The sequence below is a fragment of the Lampetra planeri genome, chromosome 17 (assembly GCF_965212315.1).
Source record: "Lampetra planeri chromosome 17, kcLamPlan1.2.h2, whole genome shotgun sequence".
NCBI lineage: Eukaryota > Metazoa > Chordata > Hyperoartia > Petromyzontiformes > Petromyzontidae > Lampetra > Lampetra planeri.
In genome coordinates, this window is record NC_136123.1 from 3,531,110 (window position 1) to 3,551,725 (window position 20,616).

Sequence of the window (20,616 nt, forward strand, 5' to 3'; positions counted from 1 at the left end):
AGTTGGCACAACCCACAAATGCATTGTTAATCATTACATTGGTTTGAGAAAACGTACGGGTTAAACATATCATATATGCGTCTTTCCTGGACAAATGGTATTATGATTACTAATGATGCACACACGATTACAGTGTATACACATTTACATACACTACATGCTTTCTTTGGGATGACGGCATCGTTTATTATATCAGAGGAATATTTTTGCAGACTTATTCCGTGCATGCATTGCACTCCACATAAGTCGCAATGGAATTCTGGAGTAAGAAAGGGTCCTGGGTGTACGGTACCCTTACTCATAGGCATGTGCGTGGTGTCAGATTTCATAATAGCTCATCAGCGAATAATGCCTTTGCAATCAGCGAAGTGTGGTGTCGTTTTTTATTTCTTTCTTTAGAAATTTCCTGTTGCCCTCCATTCGTTTCTGTTTGTGATATCCAGTTTCCTTTCTCAGCCAGGGCTCTCAGTCGCTGCCAAAGCACGTGGTCAGATCCATCTCAGAAATGAGTTCATTACATATCACCCCCCCACCCCACACTGACCCCCTCCCTGACCCCCAACCCCCCCAAACCCCTCCCTACCCCTTCCCCCCAATCCCCCCAGACCCCCCTCCCTACCCCCCTTCCCCCAACCTCCCCAGACCCCCTCCCTACCCCTTCCCCCAACCCCCCCCAGACCCCCCTCCCTACCCCTTCCCCCCAACCCCCCCAGACCCCCTCCCTGACCCCCTTCCCCCCAACCCCCCAGACCCCCCTCCCTGACCCCTTCCCCCAACCCCCCCAGACCCCCCTCCCTACCCCTTCCCCCCCAACCCCCCCAGACCCCCTCCCTGACCCCCTTCCCCCCAACCCCCCCAGACCCCCCTCCCTGACCTCTTCCCCCAATCCCCCCAGACCCCCCCTCCCTACCCCATTCCCCCCAACCCCCCCAGACCCCCTCCCTTCCCCCAACCCCCCCAGACCCCCTCCCTGACCCCCTTCCCCCCAACCCCCCCAGACCCCCCTCCCTGACCCCTTCCCCCAACCCCCCCTGACCCCCCTCCCTACCCCATTCCCCCCAACCCCCCCAGACCCCCTCCCTACCCCCTTCCCCCAACCCCCCCCAGACCCCCTCCCTTCCCCCTTCCACCCCAAAATCCCCTCCCCCCACTAGGCCCCCACCCAACGCTGTCACCCAGCTCTCACGCTGCCTGACGTCACACGTTACGTGCGTACGTATCTTGAACTTCTTTCGCACCGTACGTACCCAACCGTGATAATCGGGAGGTACGGCGGGAGTGGGGGGTAAGGGAGTAAGGTCAAGCGAAACGCACGCTCCCTTCTGATTCGAACATCTGCGCCCTCGCCTCGAACACAAATCCCTCTCCTCGTCCCTCCTCCCCCCTACCCCCTCCCTCCCTCTATCCTCCCTCCCTCTCTCCTCCCTCCCCCTCTTTTTGTGTGTGAAATCTTTCATTTAAAAAATGGGGGGGGGGGGGGCACATAAAGCAAAGCATTGAAAAAAAGCAAAAAATACCCGAAATGATGAACGAAGCAAAGTGCCGACTACACCGAGCATCTTCTTGTTTCCTCTGATCGTACAAAAAAAAGAGACACCATGTGGTTCCTCTCTCTCTCTCCTCCCTCCCTCCCTCTCGCTTCGCTCTCCCCGCACTCTCTCCCACATCAACATCGCGCCCTTCCCTTCCCCGCCCCGGTGTGCACGTCAACCCTCCTCCTCCTTCATCTGCTTCTTCATCTTCAGCACCCCGCACCATCTGCTTTGAATAACGCGGCGAGAAACCAAAGGCGGGGAGTGCGGTGGGGTGGTGTGTGGGGAGAGGTTTGGCAATCGCAAGGCGAGACAATAAAGCCGGCGCGCCCGATGTGGCATGAGATTGCTTCTGCGTAGAGCTGACATCGTCGTCGTCATCGTCGGTCATGGTCTATCCACCGCTGGATGAAGACCTCCCTAAGCTGCCACCGCCCCCCCTGCAATCTAAAGAGGTTGCAAAGCTACGCAATGAGCTATCGGCCTTTCGGTTTACTCCCATAGTGGGAATAAAGAGAGAGAAAAACACCCCGATACAATGAAGCTGGTCTTGGCCAAACATTACAATGATGATACATGACCCGAAAATGACCAATATTGGCATGACAGTAACTTAAATTTTGATTTAAAGCTTTCGTGACTGCAGGGATTCATATTCTTGGTTCTTTCGGTAAAGTCACGTAGAAGGGAAACAATGAAATAATAAAAATATAAAACAATAACATTCTCACGACGTTTCGACTGCAACACAAGCAATCATCATCACCTGATGATCACCTGATGATGATTGCTTGTGTTGCAGTCGAAACGTCGTGAGAATGTTGTTGTTTTATATTTTTATTATTTTATTGTTTCCCTTCTACGTGACTTTACCGAAAGAACCAAGAATATGACAGTAACTTGTTAAATGTATTTATGTTGAACTTTTTTCGCACCGTCCATAGCCAACCATGCTAATCAATGATGACGATTTAAAAGTGCATAGCGCCAACGGTTTCCTAATATCGGAAGGAAGAGCGCGTTCCAGACGGCCGCAGAAGCGCATCTGAAAGCCCCCGATGCGATGATCGCCGTCTGTGTTCGGTGGGCTCGCCAAAAGCCGCCGCTGCTGCTGCGATGATAACCAGAGTTGGCGTGATGATGATGGTGTTGTTTTATTCTTCTCGACGAAATAACGACTGCAAGACCAAAAAAACACACTTGGCAGGACCCTCCTGAAAAAAAGAATCTTGAGACTCAGCGAGGCTTTCCTGGGGCGAACGGGCGGAACAGAACAGCGCCATGTTGTCGGGCAACCCGTGATTGGTCAATGGCCACGTCTTGCTGACCCGCCCATACTGGAGATCTGCGGGGGGCAAAGAGCTTCATAGCTCATCGGATTCCTCCTCCGGTCTAAATAACGATTTTCGTGTCTCCCACAGCATCTCCAAAACCTCGCCAGCGCTTCCTTTCCTTCTGCTGAATCTCGAAGCCGCTGCAAAAGTCACTGCGTCGGGTTTATTGTTTTCTCTTATGCGCTGTCACGGCTCTCCCCACTATGTTCTCTGGCTCCACCGCGCCTCGTTCGGCCTCGGCGTACCGACGACGCTTCGCTCGCGCCACGTGCTGGGAGCGTCTTCGGAAGCTTTACGCTCGATGTGCGCCAAGCGGAACTTCTTTTGCAACCGTACGTAGCCAAACAGTGCCAATCGTGGGTGAAGAGGGGTCACGTGATCGGAGCTTCTGAACAAAGATCGATTTACACTATGAGATCTCTTTTACCAGTGGCAAAATATAGTAGTAGGTTTTTACCCTTTTAAACTGGTACAAAACTGACACCTTTATTCAAGGCATCATGTTTGCAATAACCACAACACAAGTAGTCAAAAAAGCAAACAAAAAGAAGCAACTCTGATAATGATAATAATATGCACTGCCCTTGAAGTTGATTGGTCCACACCCGAGACGGCTTTCTTTAGAGCCTAGTCCCCATTGGTGTTGGACCAGATGACACCAGAAGGCGTACAACTCACACACAGTGCAATATCAGAGTATTGAGAGCTCGGGGTAAGCATTTACACTATGAGATCTCTTTTATGATGCCTTGAATAAAGGTATCAGTTTTGTACCAGTTTAAAAGGAATAAAAACCTACTACTAAAGATCGATTTCAAGAACTTGGAGGGGGAATAAAGGTCGGGGACTCCAGAGAGCTGTTGTAAAAAAAAAAGTTGAAAACTCACGCGTTTGTGTGCGAGGTGCAGTTGGTCAATGATAGGTTGCGTTGAGGCTACGGAACGCATCTCGGCACGGCCAGGGGTTTCCCAGGTGCCAATTGGGCGGGCAGTTTGATGGCTCAATTTATTTTCAACGCTGGGTCTCTCGCTCTCTCTCTCTCGTTGCTCGACACTGCGGGAGGAAGAATAACACACGGGCCCTCTCACTTGGCTCAATCGGTTTAATTGTGCGTGAATTTATCCATTTGCGCCTTAAACTGCGTGGGCCAATCTGGGTTATTCATTCACGACCTGCCGCTTGTCGATCTACGCCGTAAAGATTGTGTAGGGCGACGTCGAGCGCCAGGGGAAATTGAACTCAGGCCATCGGGTTCATAGTGCGGAGGGAGATAGCAACCTTGACGATGTCCTCCCGTTAGAGCAAGTTGTCCAATTGGAAGTCCTGCAGCAAACGAATGCTGCCAATAACGCTGCGTACGTTTAATTGATTTCACACCGTTCGTAGTCAGCTATGGGGAAAGACAACAAACTAATTGCAACAAGCAATTGTAAATAAATTAGTTTTTAATTAAAACAAATTTGTTTTTATTTTACCAGGTAAGGCCCACTGAGCTATATTGATCTTTTTCAGAAGCGACCTGGCCACAAATGATAGCTCAGCGAAGTTGTTTATCGCGTGGAAATGTATAGCAGCCAAACACTCTAAACGCGTGTTTCTAAATGTGGAGGGAAAAACCGGAGGACCCGGAGAAAAATCCGCGAGACCACGGGGAGAGAGAAACGCAAACTCCAAATATACAGCAGGCGTCAAGATCGAGATCGAACCCACGACCTCCTGTACACCAGGCGAGGTAGTTAACATCTCGTCATCGTGGCACCCCTTTAGAAAGAGGCGTGACGCACTCACGCTACATCACCACTACACCACATCCAGGTGCAGTTTATTCTGTAAATATTGTACAGTACTGTACATGCCTACGTGCAAAACTGATGTGCAAGATGTCCAGGCACCCTTCTTCTTTCGAATGGCTGACGGAGATGCAACGCAACAACGACAGTTTCACATGCAGGTGGTCAAGCCCAGATAACCGCGGCAGGAGTGGTGGAGTGTATCATCGTCGCGATGTCTTCTTCGTATTTGTGGATCGGTGCATCCCGTCGTTACGCATTGCACGGTGTGTTCTAGATGACCACCATTGCACAGGCACCCTGCTCAATTCTAGATTTGAAGCTTTCGTGACTGCTAGGATTCATACTCTTAGTTTTTTTCGGTCAAGTCACGTAGGTAAAAAATTAAATTAATAAAAGTAAAATATAAAAGAAATATTTTTTAAATTAATAAAAGTACATATTTATTTATCTATTTTACTTTCATTCATTTTAATTTTATTGAAAAAATTATTTGGTTATTTTACTTTTATTAATTTTAATTTTATTTTTTACCTACGTGACTTTACCGAAAAAACCTAAGAGTATGAACCCTGCTCAATGTCTAATGTGGGCAAAGCACAAGAATAATGAACCGTTAACACACGCTGGTCATGTGTGATATGAAATTACCATTTTATTATAATTCATATATATATTTTTTACAAATCACGATGCAGATCAATACAGTACACGTGAATAATATTCACAAAATCCACCAACCCAGCGGGGAGAGCATGAGAAGCGGGCGGAAAATTGAGAACGTGATATTAAAAGTACACAGACGAGCACTCGCTTTATATATATATTTTTAAAAGTCCTACAACCCCTAAAGCCAATAGACTTTATTATATTACCGCCACAAAATCAGAGTTTTCAAAATAGGCTTCTCTCATTAGGTCGGCGTGGCTGATTCTGGTGACACTCAAAAAACTTTTGACTGGCCCTTTGAAATCCTTGCAATCAACGCATTACAGCCTCAATGGTCAACAACAACCGTTTTCCACTGTCACATCGAAGCCGAGCCAGTGCAGGGCACTTACGGCACGGGTGGATTTCCACTGGATATTTGCCTTGTCCGAGCCGGAACCGCAGAGTGATGCGCTGTCTCACAAGCCCTCTGAATGCGACTCGGGGTCAAACAGGGCCTCGCTGATGACGCATTCATTGCAAGTGATGCCAGTTAGTACACAGCGAGGACAAACGCGTCACCGCGTCACGTTTACACGTGACTCGACACGTTTATTGTGGGTGGTGCGGTGCAAAAACAACCTGGCACATCCTGAGCCGCACTTGGCTGGCTTGGCATGGGCCTGGTTGTGGCCCAGTTGTGCAGTGGAAAAGGAGGTACACAACAAGTGTGCCGGAGGAAAGAGCCTGCAGTTTTGAAACCCCCCCCCCCCCCATGACCCATCTCCAACACACTGTGTTGTGCGCGTGTCCTGATGCACGCACGTTCCATTAACGGTGGGCGACTGAGAGAAATGAGCGCATACATCAATGTCACGATGACATTTGCGCATGGTGGCCCCCGGTTAATAAACATTGCACAGCAGAAAGGTTTAGCACTACATACAAAAAAATAAACCATGGAATGTTCTCTAGTAGAATACAGCAGCATTATTATTTTAGAAGAAAACAATCCACTTAAACTAAACAGTTAGCAAAATAGATGTGGACATTTCCTAGTTCAAGTGTCCGTTTTCAGTGAAGTTGGCACCCTTAAGTGCAAAAACTGCAATGCCAAAGGTCCTCGCATTAAGTTGAAATAACTATCGGAATTATTATTAAACCCCCCGTTATTTTATGTCGAGGGACGTCGGCTGAGCTGGTCGTTGGCACTGCAGCCGCGAGTTCAATTCCCACTTTCCGAGCGACAAGGATCGCTGGCGATGCCACGTGGGCCAGGTTCGTTAAAAAAGACTCGCGTCTCCGGACACATTCCAGCGGTACGACCACGCCGCGCAAAAACATAAACGTTTGACCTCGCCGAGAACATTTCGACGTCCGAAATTGAAAGCCACGTCGGAGCGAGAAGCCCTGTCTTGTGACCTGTGAAATTACCATCCACTTTCATAGGGTTCCAGTTGCCGAGGATTCGTAGATGAAATTAAAGAGGCTGTGGGCGAGATCGTCTGTCCACCGTGAATAGCTTTGCACCATTCGTCGCGTGCGATGCATTGCTCGGCAGCCAAATTGAAAACAGCATGCGTGGCGCACAAATCCAATTCTGAGCGATCGACAAAAATGGCCTGGCGCAGCCCGCATGCGGTTACAGCCGTTTGGCTCCGTCGGGTGAAATCGCATCCAAGAAAACTCCCCCCGGTGTCCGCGTGGGTAGGGGGGGGCCTTCGAGTTTGCCCCGCGCGTTTCGTCTGAAGGCGCGCGACAAAACAGTCGGATGAGGCTCTCGAGCGATGGATGACGGCCACGTCGAGAGGGCCCTGGTAAGCGTTCGCACCGACGAATTCGACGATCGCTCGTCCCCTTCAAGGGTGGGCGAGTGTCTCCGCCGTCAAGCGACAACCTGCACCGTCATGAGCGCAGCTCCTCACCACTCGCACCGCAACAGCGATCGTCGTTCATTCTTTTCGCAGTGAACGCCGGGTTTCTCGACGAGACGTCGTGCTGCCTTACGAATTACCGACACGAAAGGCTGTAAAAGTTAAGGATGTGATTTTTTTTCTCTCTCTCATACAAATGACACCGTATATGTGCGTTGAACCTCATCGAAAGTCCAGTCAGGGCCTCTCACTGACACTAGTTTTGATATGAAATCAAGAACAGCAGTGCTGAGTTATGCCCCATGACGTTCTGCCTCGTAATAATAGAAAGTGGCAACAGTTTATCGGAGATTAGTTCCAAATCCGTCGTGGATTTTCGTAAGGTGCAATGAACCTGAATACAGGTTAATGCAGATAATGCAAATGACTGCATCACAGATGTTGACACTGAAAGCAGAGCAGGGACTAAAGGCTTAGCTTTGATTATAGGAGTGGCCTTTGTCACTGTACTCCCTGACACACTGTTGCTTATTACGACCTATACATTTTTTTTTATTTTACACTACATTATAAAACTCTAAATGTTATCATTACATCAGTTCTAACCAATTAACAAATCTGAATGTTTGTATGGAGATGTGAATTGTATCTACATGAATTATGGCACCAATATGGATACATGTCAAAATGTAAATATGTTTTGCAAAATTATGTTTTAATATATATGACAGAATAAAGCAATGCCTACTATGATTTTATAATAATTGCACAAAGCCAATACATTTAATTCATTTAGCTCTGGATTATATCTTGTCACATATCACTACCACTCAACCTCTTATGACACAAAAAAACCCAAAGGCTACTGTGAGGTCGCTGTTATCCAAACAAGGCTGCTTTGAGCTGTGATTATTGTGGACAGTGTCACCAATTTTCCACTGCCACATCCGCAGGGCAGAGCCCTCATAGTAGATGTGGTGTTCCACTGGCTATTTCGCGTGACGAGCCAGATCCACATTGTGATAGGGTGGCTGAACAAAAGATCGGAATCTGGCTCATGCCCAGCCATGCTGGATCAGAGGTGGGGCCCGGTGTGACATTATCTACAAGTATCTCGATGTGCCATTGCCTGCGACATCAGCGACACAACTCGAATTCCGTCGTGGAAGAACTGGCGTCTCTTATAGCTGCACCGGGTTTGTCTGGGCACGGCTCTGGCGTGGCTCGGTTGTAAAGTGGAAAAGAGGTACGTGTGACCACTGCATCGTTGAAGACTTATAAATGTCCACGTGAATATTTTCACGCTGCAGAAAAATAAAGAGCGTATCATTAATATTTGCTTAGAGAAAGTTTTTTTTTATATCTGGCAGTTTAAAATCTACCGTAGATAATAAGCACTGTATGTAAAACAAGTAAAAAAAAAATTGAGATTTTTTTTCAAAATGTAATTTAATGGAGTGAAAAATTAAATGCATTTATTATAAAGATTATGAAGGCATCTGATATTTTGTTTTGCCCATGACATACTGTGGTTCTATCAGAACAACATATTTCAGAGGATCTAAAACATTTAATTTTAAAGATGGGATAATGAATTCATTAAGTATATTCATCGGTCAAATTTTAATATCGACTACTTTTGTTGTGGTCGATCATTTGGGTTCTTCCCGAAGGTGGGAAACCTCTTACAGGACACGACAAGTGTGACGCAGCTGATGATGTCACCATGCCTCGCCCATTACCTCCCGTCTAGCGTCATCCGTGGCTATTTTCGTGTTATCAGTTCAGTTGAGTAATCAAACCAATAACCGGTGGAGTAATAGATTAATTACATATGGAATAGCCCAGCTTTATCCACTTTGCTTCTGCAATGCAACATTATAGCCACAACAGGCTTGCAACATGCCACTTCGGGCCACAAACTTTATACATTCAAAGTTCCCAAGCAGCCCTGGGTGTATGCATCATTTAGACAAACGCACAACTGGCCCACGTTTGAAAGCTTTTGCTCCTATACAGCAAACCACACACCAGTGAACCATTCCAAACGCCATATTCTTACGAGGACCCTCAATTAATTTAAAGTGCGAAAGGGAATATATGCATTTCGGTAATGTGCGATCGACTGACCACTCCCCACCCCCAAAGGATAGAATCCAGCAGCAGCAGCAACTACGAGTGGCGATACACTATTTCAAGTCCAGTAATTTTTCAGCGTGAACCGTTCCCAATGGTCCAGCTCACTAAGGCAGGGGAATGTTGCACAGCATTTGTGCTTGAACAGTGCCTGTTCCACAGGATCACTTTGGCAACTTACATCCCGAGTCAGGAGCACGCCGGGTGTTACTGCTCTTGAGCGAAGCACACGACGAGACCGTTGTGAACACCAACAATGCTTTACAAAAAAAAAATGCTTCACTTCAATGAAGGGGCGTGCTGGAAAGTCACTTACCCACACGTGCATTTTAAGATAACATTCTATATTAATTGGAACACTTAACAGTCTATTTTTTTAATATATGTTTTATTGCACCGTGTCTCCCCGCAGATGCTGCAGATGGCCTCAATAATGAACTTAATAATTCGCTCATGTTCACACACTTGAGTTGTCGATGGTCGATGAGAGCCTACTTTTTTTGACAATATTTTGTGGGTTATCAAGTATTTGTCTCCAGCAGACCCCTCCATCGTACTCCTAAAGCCATACAAAATGGACCATCATCTCCCTGCCTTTCGGCAACCAACCATTGACGCGGTCCCAGGCGGTCCCAGTCGGCCCCTGCTGATTTGCTTGAGGTCGCTTGGTTGGGTGGTTGGTTCGAAAAGAGCAACGGAATCAAGAACAATCGACCCTGTGGATAACGTCCCTGGTGGGGACAATTCACGAGGTGCAACTTGTGAAAGCATGGTACATGGTTCCCGGTCTGGCGTAAAATCCACTCGCACCTGATCGCGATCAAAGTTCGGCAGGTCCTCTGCAATCACGGAGCCCGCCAATCGCGCACGAATGCACTGCACTGGCCGTAACAGCAGCACTCGATTTTTAAAAAAATTATCAATGTGGTGCTCGTCATTAATTTTCGTAAAGATAATTAGTAAAAGGCTTGATTGATAAATCCAAAAATAGGCTTCAACGTACAATCAACATTTAGATTAGTATGTGCTGCCCCCTAACGGACGTTTATGAAAGTGCTTTTAATCCCCGGTATACCTGCAAATGGCATTGGATGCTGCTTCCATCCCCTCTGATATGAAAAGCACACTCAACCATTCCGTCACTCGCAGACAAGCCGCTCCATCGAGGGAAATCTAAGAGGCACAGCAGTGTCGCATGTACTGTGGAGCCTACTATTCACTGTTAGGGGATCCGTCTACTCTACTTGGCTTTTGTACCCCTCTGTTCTATATTGCTATTTTGTCACCAGTATGTTGCTCATCAGCATAACATGTAGGCCCAATTACGCAGCAACTAATCTGCTGCTACTGGCAACATTATTGTGAGAATGTTACTATGTAAAGGGGCAATAATAATAATGGGTTTCATAACAGCTGATGTCTATAAGCAAAATAAGACGAAGAACATTGAGGCATCGTACACAAGTTTCAGAGACTAACCAGTGCCAACAAGATTAACCAACAACAACGACCAGCACGGTTATTTATCCCCTTCACGTCACAACCTGCGTGGAATAAAGACCCAGACGATTAGCATTTGGCATAATAAACCGAACACCCTTGTGCGGCGCACGGCAAATCCTTGGCTGGTATACAGGACGTGAATTGATGCGGTTTTTTGTCAATCCCTAGAATGCCTCCACTTAAGTTATTAGAGGGTTGTTATCTTTATCCGTGTGATCAGAGGGCTCTGGAGGACTTTGAACGCAAGTGTATGGGCTTGAGGTACGAATGGGTGTTATGAACGTGAAGGGGCGGAGGATAAGGGATTTGGAGGATTAAATGTATTTTCTTGAAAGTGCCAATTTGGGAACTTGTTTAGACACTGCCATTAGAATTAAGGCACTCCACCTGCGGAATACCGAAACAAAAAGGTTATATGGCTGTGATTGCGCTTAAAAACAAACAAAAATTAAGTGGACAGACAAAGGTTGCAGAATTAACCCGACGGGAAGATCAGCATATAGCGCAACATGTTAAATCAATCCACCAGGTTGTAATTGCATGTTAATTTCTATTAATTACACTTACAGTTGAACACAGTTGATTGCAATTATAAAAGCAGCTGACATTTACGATCATCATTTACTCTAAAAAGCATTTTTTTCCCCAAACGTTCACGACGAGCACCCAAAAGGAAATATCAGAAATTAAAAAAAACCCACCGCATTCTCTTATGTACAGTTTTGGCATACAAATATAATAAGATATATTCCTATGTATAAAGGTTGATTGTGGTACAGCTGATTATACGATGCCCTAATGGCACGTGTGCAGACTGTACACAACAGGTGCTGGCGTATACTCCTAGCAAACAGAGCCACACGTTTCACACACACACACAAGCCACACGAGCAGGGCGTGGAATCTGGCGGGGGTTCGTGAAGCGAAGAAGCCCGGACGCAGTGGTTGAACATTCCAAACACCGGAAGCCAGGGAACCCAATCATCCCGTGCTCACAATTCTTAACGCGCCAAACAGAGCTCAAGTGGCATGTCCGCACGGCGTGTTGTCCGCAGAGGCCAAGGGAAGGCGCGCAGAGGCGCACGAAGGTGAGGCACGTTTGGTGCCATTCCTTCGCAAGTCGCTGTGGGAGGAGCTTCCAGCTGATGGACCCCCCACACACCCCCCCATTGTATCGAGTTCATGGCTGTGCGTCACGTAAGGTGCTGGTCCCCACCGAGTGTCCTCATTGGTTCACATCTTGGCAGCCCCCGTGCTCCCGCTTGGTGCGCGTTCACCACATCCCCTGGACGCTCCGGTACCACCTGATGCCACTTTTCAGAAACCGCAAGTGTTGGCGAGCCGACGATTGCATGAGCCAGGAGGGCGAGAAGGGGAGGCTTAGTCATGAAGTCATGAAGGTGCATTTTCTTTTGCCTGCCAAATGCCTCTTCTGGGTCAACTGGCACACCCGGTTGGGTGAGAATGACTTCAAACAAATTAAGATACTTAAAAGGTGACATTCCATTTGAATTCATCATTTTTCAATGTACACTTTATTCTGCTTTCAAAAAGAATGTTGTGATACCGAGATTACATGGCTTTGTTACTTTCCTCAAGGAATAAAAAACTCCATTGTGTGCTTTAATCTTCACAGTTGGCCTGCAAAGTCGAAGACAATTTGAATTGAAGAACTGCCAGGCACAATGTCTTAGAGATTCACAAATCTCCTGTGCTACCGTGGTGCTTTGCCAACAATCGACCGGTTCCCTAAAACTCTACATAGGGTGGTGCGCGTGCCCTCTTCAATGCCAACCGCCGTTCAAAACACCCTGAAAGAGAACACGTCAGACACGCGGTTAACATCGCCGTCTGCGTGCGTGACTTATGACGAATGCCCTCCCGCTGCGTGCGGACAGCGGCGCGGGGAAATCCCGTGGCAGTGCGACAACAAACTCGGATCGACTTACAAACGTCACGGGCGCCTCTTGGTTGTGCTTCAGAATCAGTCCGAAGGGTGCTCTGGGCAGGATCGATTCACCTCGAACCAGGAATCGATACACCTGCAGCATGGGATAGGCACCGGCGGGCATCAGAATGCAGCGAATGCTCGAGTGCATGCAAAGGACCTTGGCCAATGTGGCACAGAAAAACAACCCCGAGGTCATTAGTGTTTGCTGGGCGGTGAGTCATGCGGCTTTATGCTTTAACCGTTCAATCAGAATTCATGGCATTCACCATCCTGTTTATCAAGCACACAGCGGCCAAGAGGGTTGGTTACGTCTCTGTTTAATGTTAATACGCGCGATCGAGTCATTCTTCAACTTTGACGTGTGGCTCTGCAAGAGCGGTTTTTAAATAAAGTTATTTGCTCTTTGCCTTGGTGTATAAACACGGGATGATCCGTTTATGGATAACCCACCGATTCTAATCACATACTCGCTTTCTGCTCAATTGTTGATATTGAGAGAGAACGACGACTCCACATCTTACGGTGGAGTGTGCCGAGTTTATTGGGAGATGTGCAGAGTCGTCGAAATAAAACCTCGTGTCCTCTACAATCCCACCCTGTTATTTTAGTGGGGGTATCTACCAATGGATCACCCTGTAAAGTGAAACTCGTGCTACCCATGGAGCGGGACAAATTGTCGCATCGCGACCCCACGAGGGATAGCGACGACTTGGGGATGCCTTCGTCCAGCAGTGGATAGATCATGGCTAATGAACGATGATGGTGGTGATGGTGATGATGATGATGATGAGATATACGCAAGTGGTGAATCAGTGCTGCTTACTGTTTGTGGTAGATACAGAGGCAGGGCAACCGGGCAATAGTGTTCCCCTCATCCATGTCGTCCAGGCAGATGGGACATTCCCCGGAATCCTTGACCAGCACATCCTCTGAACACAAACACAAGACGATGATCAGACAAACTCGTTTAGCCTTGCAGACAGTAGACATGTACGGTTTCTCCCCAGCAGCAATGCTGACACACCGCACAAGGCACTCATTTTAGACCCAGTCACCCGTGGGAAAACCCAGGGGTCAGGTTCAGATGAACAATTTCCACCGGTCTGGAGCATCGCGCACCGGAAATCGAACGCAGGTTCATTGCAAACGTAGCGCGGCTTCAATCAAATTGGTTTGTGTTACAGTGGTGTTGCGTATCGATGCGCGAGTGTCCCTGTTCACAAAGCGAGGAGTGGTGGCCTAAGGGTTAGCTCCGCCGTGCTACCATCGCAATAAACACCGCGTTTCATTCCTGTGCATCACAGCCAGGGATCTGACACAGATTTATTGCGATTGCCCCAAGGTGCGCCACCAACCCCCCCCCCCCCCGCGTGCAGCCGCTGCTCCTCGCTCGGTAACCAGACAACTCAAGCGCCTCCGATTAGCACGGTTGGCTACGTACGGTGCGAAAAAAGTTCACACACAAAGACAAACATCCCCCATATAAATTTCGATTTAAAGCTTTCGTGACTGCAGGGATTCATCTTCTTGGTTCTTTCGGTAAAGTCACGTAGAAGGGAAGTAATAAAATAATAAAAATAAAACATAATAAAATAAAATAATATAATATTTTATTATGTTTTATTTTTATTATTTTATGACTTCCCTTCTACGTGACTTTACCGAAAGAACCAAGAAGATGAATCCCCCATATAGCCTTAACAGACTGTAGGGGCAAGTGCTGTTAGCGAGCACCTATGAAGGCCGGAATGGTCCACGAGGGGGTGGGTGGCCAGCACCACGCCCAACAGTGGCGATGTTTACACACCGCAACAGGTACTCATTTGAGGCTGAGTTGACCTAGGGGAGGCCCGGGACCGGTTCAGATAATCGTCACTGGTGTTGGCCGTGAGCGGGAATCGAACCAGTGTCGCCGGGTTCATAGCGCAGCGCGCTAACCGCTACACTACCGCTTCACACACACACACAAAGACAAACATCCCCCGTATAGCCTGAACAGACTGTTGGGGCAAGGGCCGTTAGCGAGTAGCACCTACGAAGGCCGGCACGACACACATACAGACGTACACACGTCGATACGCGACACCACTGTGACGTGCACGACGAGAATGTTTTTAACGCGGCGCGGGTGGCGAGGTGAAGGGAATAACACGCAAAGCCGTCGGCGTGTTGCCTGCCTCGTCTGTACGGCTGTGGCTACTGGATGGATATTGCTCTCAGCCGTACATCAAAGCAGGCAATGAAACCGGCAACAGAGCGTGCCAATGCTCTCCTTTTCCCCAGGCATACAAGCACGCTGTACTGAAGGGTGTTAAAAAGAGGGCACGCGTGTGAGCAACGGTGTCAGTCACAGTTGTCGGTGGGATGTTTAGGAGTTCTCATTTAGGTTCATTGTTGTTATTATCATGATCAATTTGCTTCACTTGTCGCTCAAATTATTACGATCGCTTTATTTAGGCAAATGACGGCCCATCAAAACAACACGTCTTTCAGGAATATAAAAAGTATAGGGCAGTTACTGTTAACGAAATGAAACACGCTACTGCAAAATTTCTCAATTAGTTACCGATGAGTAACTAATTGTCACGTTTTGCTTACGTGACAAACCTTTTCTAATTGGCTGTGTCGGGCGGTGGCAGGTTTGACGACACATTAATATTTACGCCGCGATCTAACCCAAAACCAAAACAACATTTATTACGAATAATATTGCTCGCGGAAGCCTACCACGCGTTCAACTGGCTCAGGCGAGACAAGTTATGAACAGCATTACGGCGATTTAAAATCTTCCCCAGTGGAGGGGTGGCTCTCGTAATCGCGGGCTGGCGGTGAGCCGTGTGGCAGGCGTGCCAGTGTGGCAGGCGTGCGATGTTCACGAACAACAGCTCCTGTACACCCCCCCCACCCCCACCGAGAGGTTCCCTTGGCAGCAAGGACAAAGCAAACGACGTTCAGCTGGCACATGACGCCGGGGTTGCTACGAGCTTCCAGGAAACGGTGGAAGCTCGGCCCATCGGGGGGCCCCAAAGTAAAAATCACTTTTTGGCACCAGCCCGCCGGACGGACCCCCCCCGCCCCCCACTTTCAATTCATAAAACCCTTAGTGAGATGACGGAAGAAAAATAGACCCGAGGGATGGAGGAGTCGTGAAATGAGAGACATTTTGATAACAGATGTGGCTGCTGAACTTATAAGATGAGATAAGGGAAACAGACAAAAGCTGCGGTGAGATGAGATCGGTGTAGAAAAGAGATGAAGATGGAGATAGATGGTAGAAGAAGAGACGCAGACAAGACAAGAGACAGAGAGATAAAACGTGTTTTCATGTTCTAGATTTGAAGCTTTCGTGACTGCAAGGATTCATATTCTTGGGTTTTGTCGGTAAAGTCACGTAGGTAAAAAATAAAAATTAATGAAAGTAAAATAAAATAAAAATCACGACGTTTCAGCCGCACCAACCTCACCATAATAATAAAAAACTCCTATCCAGGGGCCTGCCCTGGCTCCACCCCCCCTCAACCAGTATATATACGGGGTCGGATCTCTTGGAATTTCTCATTTACTTGATACAGCGAGCGTGCTGTGACGGTTCCACCTGAAGATGGAGGCTTGTGTTGCCTCCGAAACGTTGTTATTTTATTTTTATTTTACTTTTATTAATTTTTATTTATTTCAATTTTTTACCTACATGACTTTACCGAAAAAACCCAAGAATATGTTTTCATGTAAATGAGCTTCTTATCTTTATTAATCTTTGAATTCGAGTTGATATTTGGTTCACCCCCATTTATTTTCCGGGGGAGAGGGTGCGGGTCTTGAGCTCCTTGGGTACCTTAGCGTTTGCTCGGTTTGATTGCGCCCCGTGCACCTCCAATAAGCACGGTTGGCTACGTACGGTGAGAAAGAGGTTCAACATACATAGACATGCGTAGTGGCAGATCATCTAGGGAATGGAGTCGTGTGCAGAGACCTCGCGAGAACACAGCGAATCTAGCTGCTGCCACTGCAAAATAGTGGCGGTGTGTGAAAGACAGACTGGTTTTGGTATCTGGGTGAAAACCTGTTGCTTGTTGATAGAACCAGGTACGGATAAAAAAAAAAGAGAAATGCAAACAATTCTAGAAATGTAAGTGTAAACAGATAAAAAAAGACCTTTCCATGTAAGGAGCTAATGAGGGCACTGCAGCACAACACGCAGATTGGTGTACGGGACAGGTACCTTTACGTTTTGTCAAAATATGTTTTTGTATGTATGCATGTCAGAGGTCGCAACCGGGTACCCGATACCCGTACCCTACCCGATACCCGGCTACCCGTACCCGGCCAGGTACGGGTAGCCGTTTGCGACCCTGGTGCAGCCGGGTACGGTTACGGGTAAGGAATCAAAACCCGTTTGCGACCTCTGATGCATGTTGAACTTCTTTCTTACAGTACATTAGCCAAATCGGAGGTGCGGGTGGGGGGGGACTATTTGTTGATTTCATTATTTAACGATGCCGTGACGGGGTGCCAAGATGTCTTTGAGTGTTGCTGCGGGTTACGTAAACGTGCAATGTGCATGTTTGAATTTGATTAAAAACAAAACATGAAAACATTCATATGGAGGGGTTGGAGTGGTGAGCGCACCGAATTCGATTCCCAATCACGGATAACATCAGTGGCGAGTGATACCTCAACCAGTCCTCGACTCCCCCCATTCACGAACCCGCACTGACCAGAGTAGTGAAGTATGGTCAAACAACCCCTATGACCGACATGGTGTGAGGCTTCCATCCAGCAGTGGAATGACTGTAGGTACACTTACAAGTAGAGGACATCCGCACAAGCCTAATTATGAGGCATGTAACAAATATTTTGACTATAATTGATTCTTACAACAGTCATGCGTGTACAAATAGTGTACATTTCATGTAAATACTAAGATATGACCTTGAAGCTAATTCAACAAAACAGACAATGTAAATGAGTAGCGATCGAATGATTCCGAGTTTAAATGAATTGTCAAAATGTAGGGTCGCGATCCCATTCGAGAATTGTACTTTTCTGGACACCAAGGTGCATGTAGCGCCTCCAGTGACCGCAGAGGTGACGTTTAACCCGTTACGTGCAACGCACGCGGAATTAAAAAGTCGATGCCTTCACACGTGATTTGATTCACGTGTCGTGAGCTTAATAATTCACGTGAAATGATAAATCAGTGCCATTCATTGTTCAGCCCCTGCAAACAAGGACTGAAAAAAACAAGCAAAGACAGAATACAATCTTGAATTGTAACTCTGAACTCTATTTTTGGTTTCATTTTCATTAACGTTGACAAGATCTTGTGGGGGCAGGCTGCATTCAGTCTTTGAGGGCTGCCACCGAGTTTATCAGACCGAGACGGTGCCGTCGGCACCACAGCTGGGCTGCTTCGTCGGCTAATCGGCAACACCTTCAACGTTCGGGATATTCCACACGCACCTGCTGGCCGAGCAGGACATCTTAGGGGGGCGACAGCGTTCCCTGAAGACGAATCTTGTCGCCCCCTTAAGATGTCGGAGCAGGACATCTTAGGGGCGCGACAGCGTTCCTTGAAGACAAATCTTGTCGCCCCCTTAAGATGTCGGAGCAGGACATCTTAGGGGCGCGACAGCATTCCTTGAAGACAAATCTTGCCACTCGAGAGGGTTTTTTTTTTTTGCCAGTGTGGTGACCACCTTCCCGGGCAATCAGACTGCGCTTGCATGGCTCGCGCGGGAGCGCAACTGACCGTTGTACGAGATGTGAGGCTTGGTGAGGCACATGACCAGGTGCGCCTCAACTTCATCCGAGGCCACGAACTTGGAGCAGATGGGGCACTTGAGGCCTGAACGTGGGAAGAAAAAAAACTCATAAATTAACATGAGAGTTCAACGCAGGGGCTTTCAAGGTGTTTTATCCAGAACGATGCCAAACCTGCAATCTATATGTATATTGAATTAGGCATGTAATCATTCAACAGCACAACATTTAATACATTGTCATGATTCGGGGTAATGATTTGATTCAAGAAATCCTTCTTTTTTGTCTTGTTTGTACTCTTTGTGATGTGTCGTGTGTGTGATCAGTGCCGCTTGTATGGACTCACCTCTCCTGTCTAGTTTGTACAGCCATGCTTCTACCGTCTATCTCACCAGTATTGTCCATCGTCTTTGTACTGTCTCCTTTGTACAATGTTGTCTGTACTGTTTTGTTTGATAGTAACATTTGCAGACTAGTTTGTAGCGTCTGCGCCGTTTACTTTGTATTCTCTCTGTTTCCCTTGCACCGTTCTGTCTCGTTTTATTTTGTCCGTCTCAATTATACGCTCTCTCATTTGTGATACCTTGCTGAGCTCATCTGTATTGTCCGTCAAAATGGTCCTGTCTGTCCACATGGTTCAAAGTGTCCCCTTCGTTCGGGCCTGATCATGAAAAATCTACATACAATTGGCATGAAACATTAAATGATCGATTCTTACACAAACAGTTCGATGCGTGGGGAAACAAATTAATTGCTAATGCCCATATTTAATATCGAATGTCACCCTGACCGGTTATTTTCAATTGCTTTACTTAACTGTTGGGAAGAGCCAATTGAGACAGATCTGTGGCAAAGGAGTTCTGCTAAGCCCCAAGTGCCACCGAGATCACATTATAACCTCTCGTGTGCAGCCCGGGCCAGCACAATCACATTAGAGTATTGACCAGAGAAGACACTCAAACCCACAAAGATGTATCAACTGATACGGAACACTGGAGTCACCGTTTACAAGGAGTGCAAAGGTTAAGCTTTTTTTTTTTGGCAACGTAGTGCATTTCTTAACGCCCGCACACAACTTCGCAATCGATTTGTTTGGACACATCGGAAATATAATTTACAACTCGAACTGGCCACTCATTTTTAGGTGGCTACGTGTGCCGGATCGGGGTGGAACGGCGGTGCAGAGGTTCATGCCCTACACTATGAACTTGCAGACCCCAGTTATATTCCTGGGCACGGTTAAAAACAGCGACGAGTGAAATGTTAATGGGTCCTGTGCCCCAGTTAACCGACACACATTGACCAGTGTAGTGTAGGATAGTCAAATAACCCTCATTACACGGTAAGGGGAAGCCTTTATCTAGCAGTGGACTGACTAAGGGATGTAAAGGCTAAGAGAGCCGTGGCTTTTTAAAGACAACTACAATGTTTGTTAACTGCACAAATTAACCCATTCAGTACAAATGTTGACTTAAAACTTTCGTGACTGCAGGAATTATTTTTTTCTCCGCCTGATGACGACCGCTTGTGTTGCGCTCTAAACGTCGTGAGTTTTTGGTTTTTATAAACGTTTTATTATTTTTATTTTATTATTTTCTATCTACGTGACTTTACCCAAAGAACCAACGAATATCTATTTAGTACATTTTGGTTTTGCACTGAATGTGGCTAAATTCCGGCTCTGATAATTATAAAAGAACATCAGCTTGACTGTTACGCGATAAGCATTACACTGTGGCAGGGCAGGTAGGAAAAGTGCTGCCAAAAAGTGTGGATAAGAGGTCACATGGGTTCTTGTACTGCTCTGCGATAGATCCGAATGGAATCTTCATCTCATTTTGCACAATTGGGGAAACATTGGGGGAAAAAGACAGAAATAACCTGTTGGGTCCAAGGGAGCCCTATGGTTCATATCTATACCAAAGACAAAGATCCCCTGTATAGCCTGAGCAGATTGTTGGTGCAAGTGCTGTTAGCGAGCACCTATGAAAGCCGGCACGGCACACGAGGGGGTGGGTGGCCAGCACCACACCCGACCGCCTTTGTCTCCCCAGTGGCGATGTTTTTACACACTGCACCAGGTGCTCA

At 47.1% G+C, this 20,616-nt stretch overlaps 1 protein-coding gene across 1 annotated transcript in view; it reads right to left on the reverse strand.

Annotated features, from left to right (window-relative positions):
* Positions 1 to 5,286: 5,286 nt before the first annotated feature.
* The window catches only part of LOC144723275 (E3 ubiquitin-protein ligase znrf2-like), a 33,751-nt gene continuing 18,421 nt past the window's right edge, over positions 5,287 to 20,616 (reverse strand). The window contains exons 2-5 of the mRNA XM_078601879.1: positions 18,518 to 18,613; positions 13,592 to 13,697; positions 12,767 to 12,859; positions 5,287 to 12,628 (exon numbers count right to left, since the gene is read on the reverse strand). Of these exons, the coding sequence (XP_078458005.1) occupies positions 12,802 to 12,859; positions 13,592 to 13,697; positions 18,518 to 18,613 (260 nt within the window). The 3' untranslated portion in view covers positions 5,287 to 12,628; positions 12,767 to 12,801. The remainder of the gene's footprint in view (positions 12,629 to 12,766; positions 12,860 to 13,591; positions 13,698 to 18,517; positions 18,614 to 20,616) is intronic.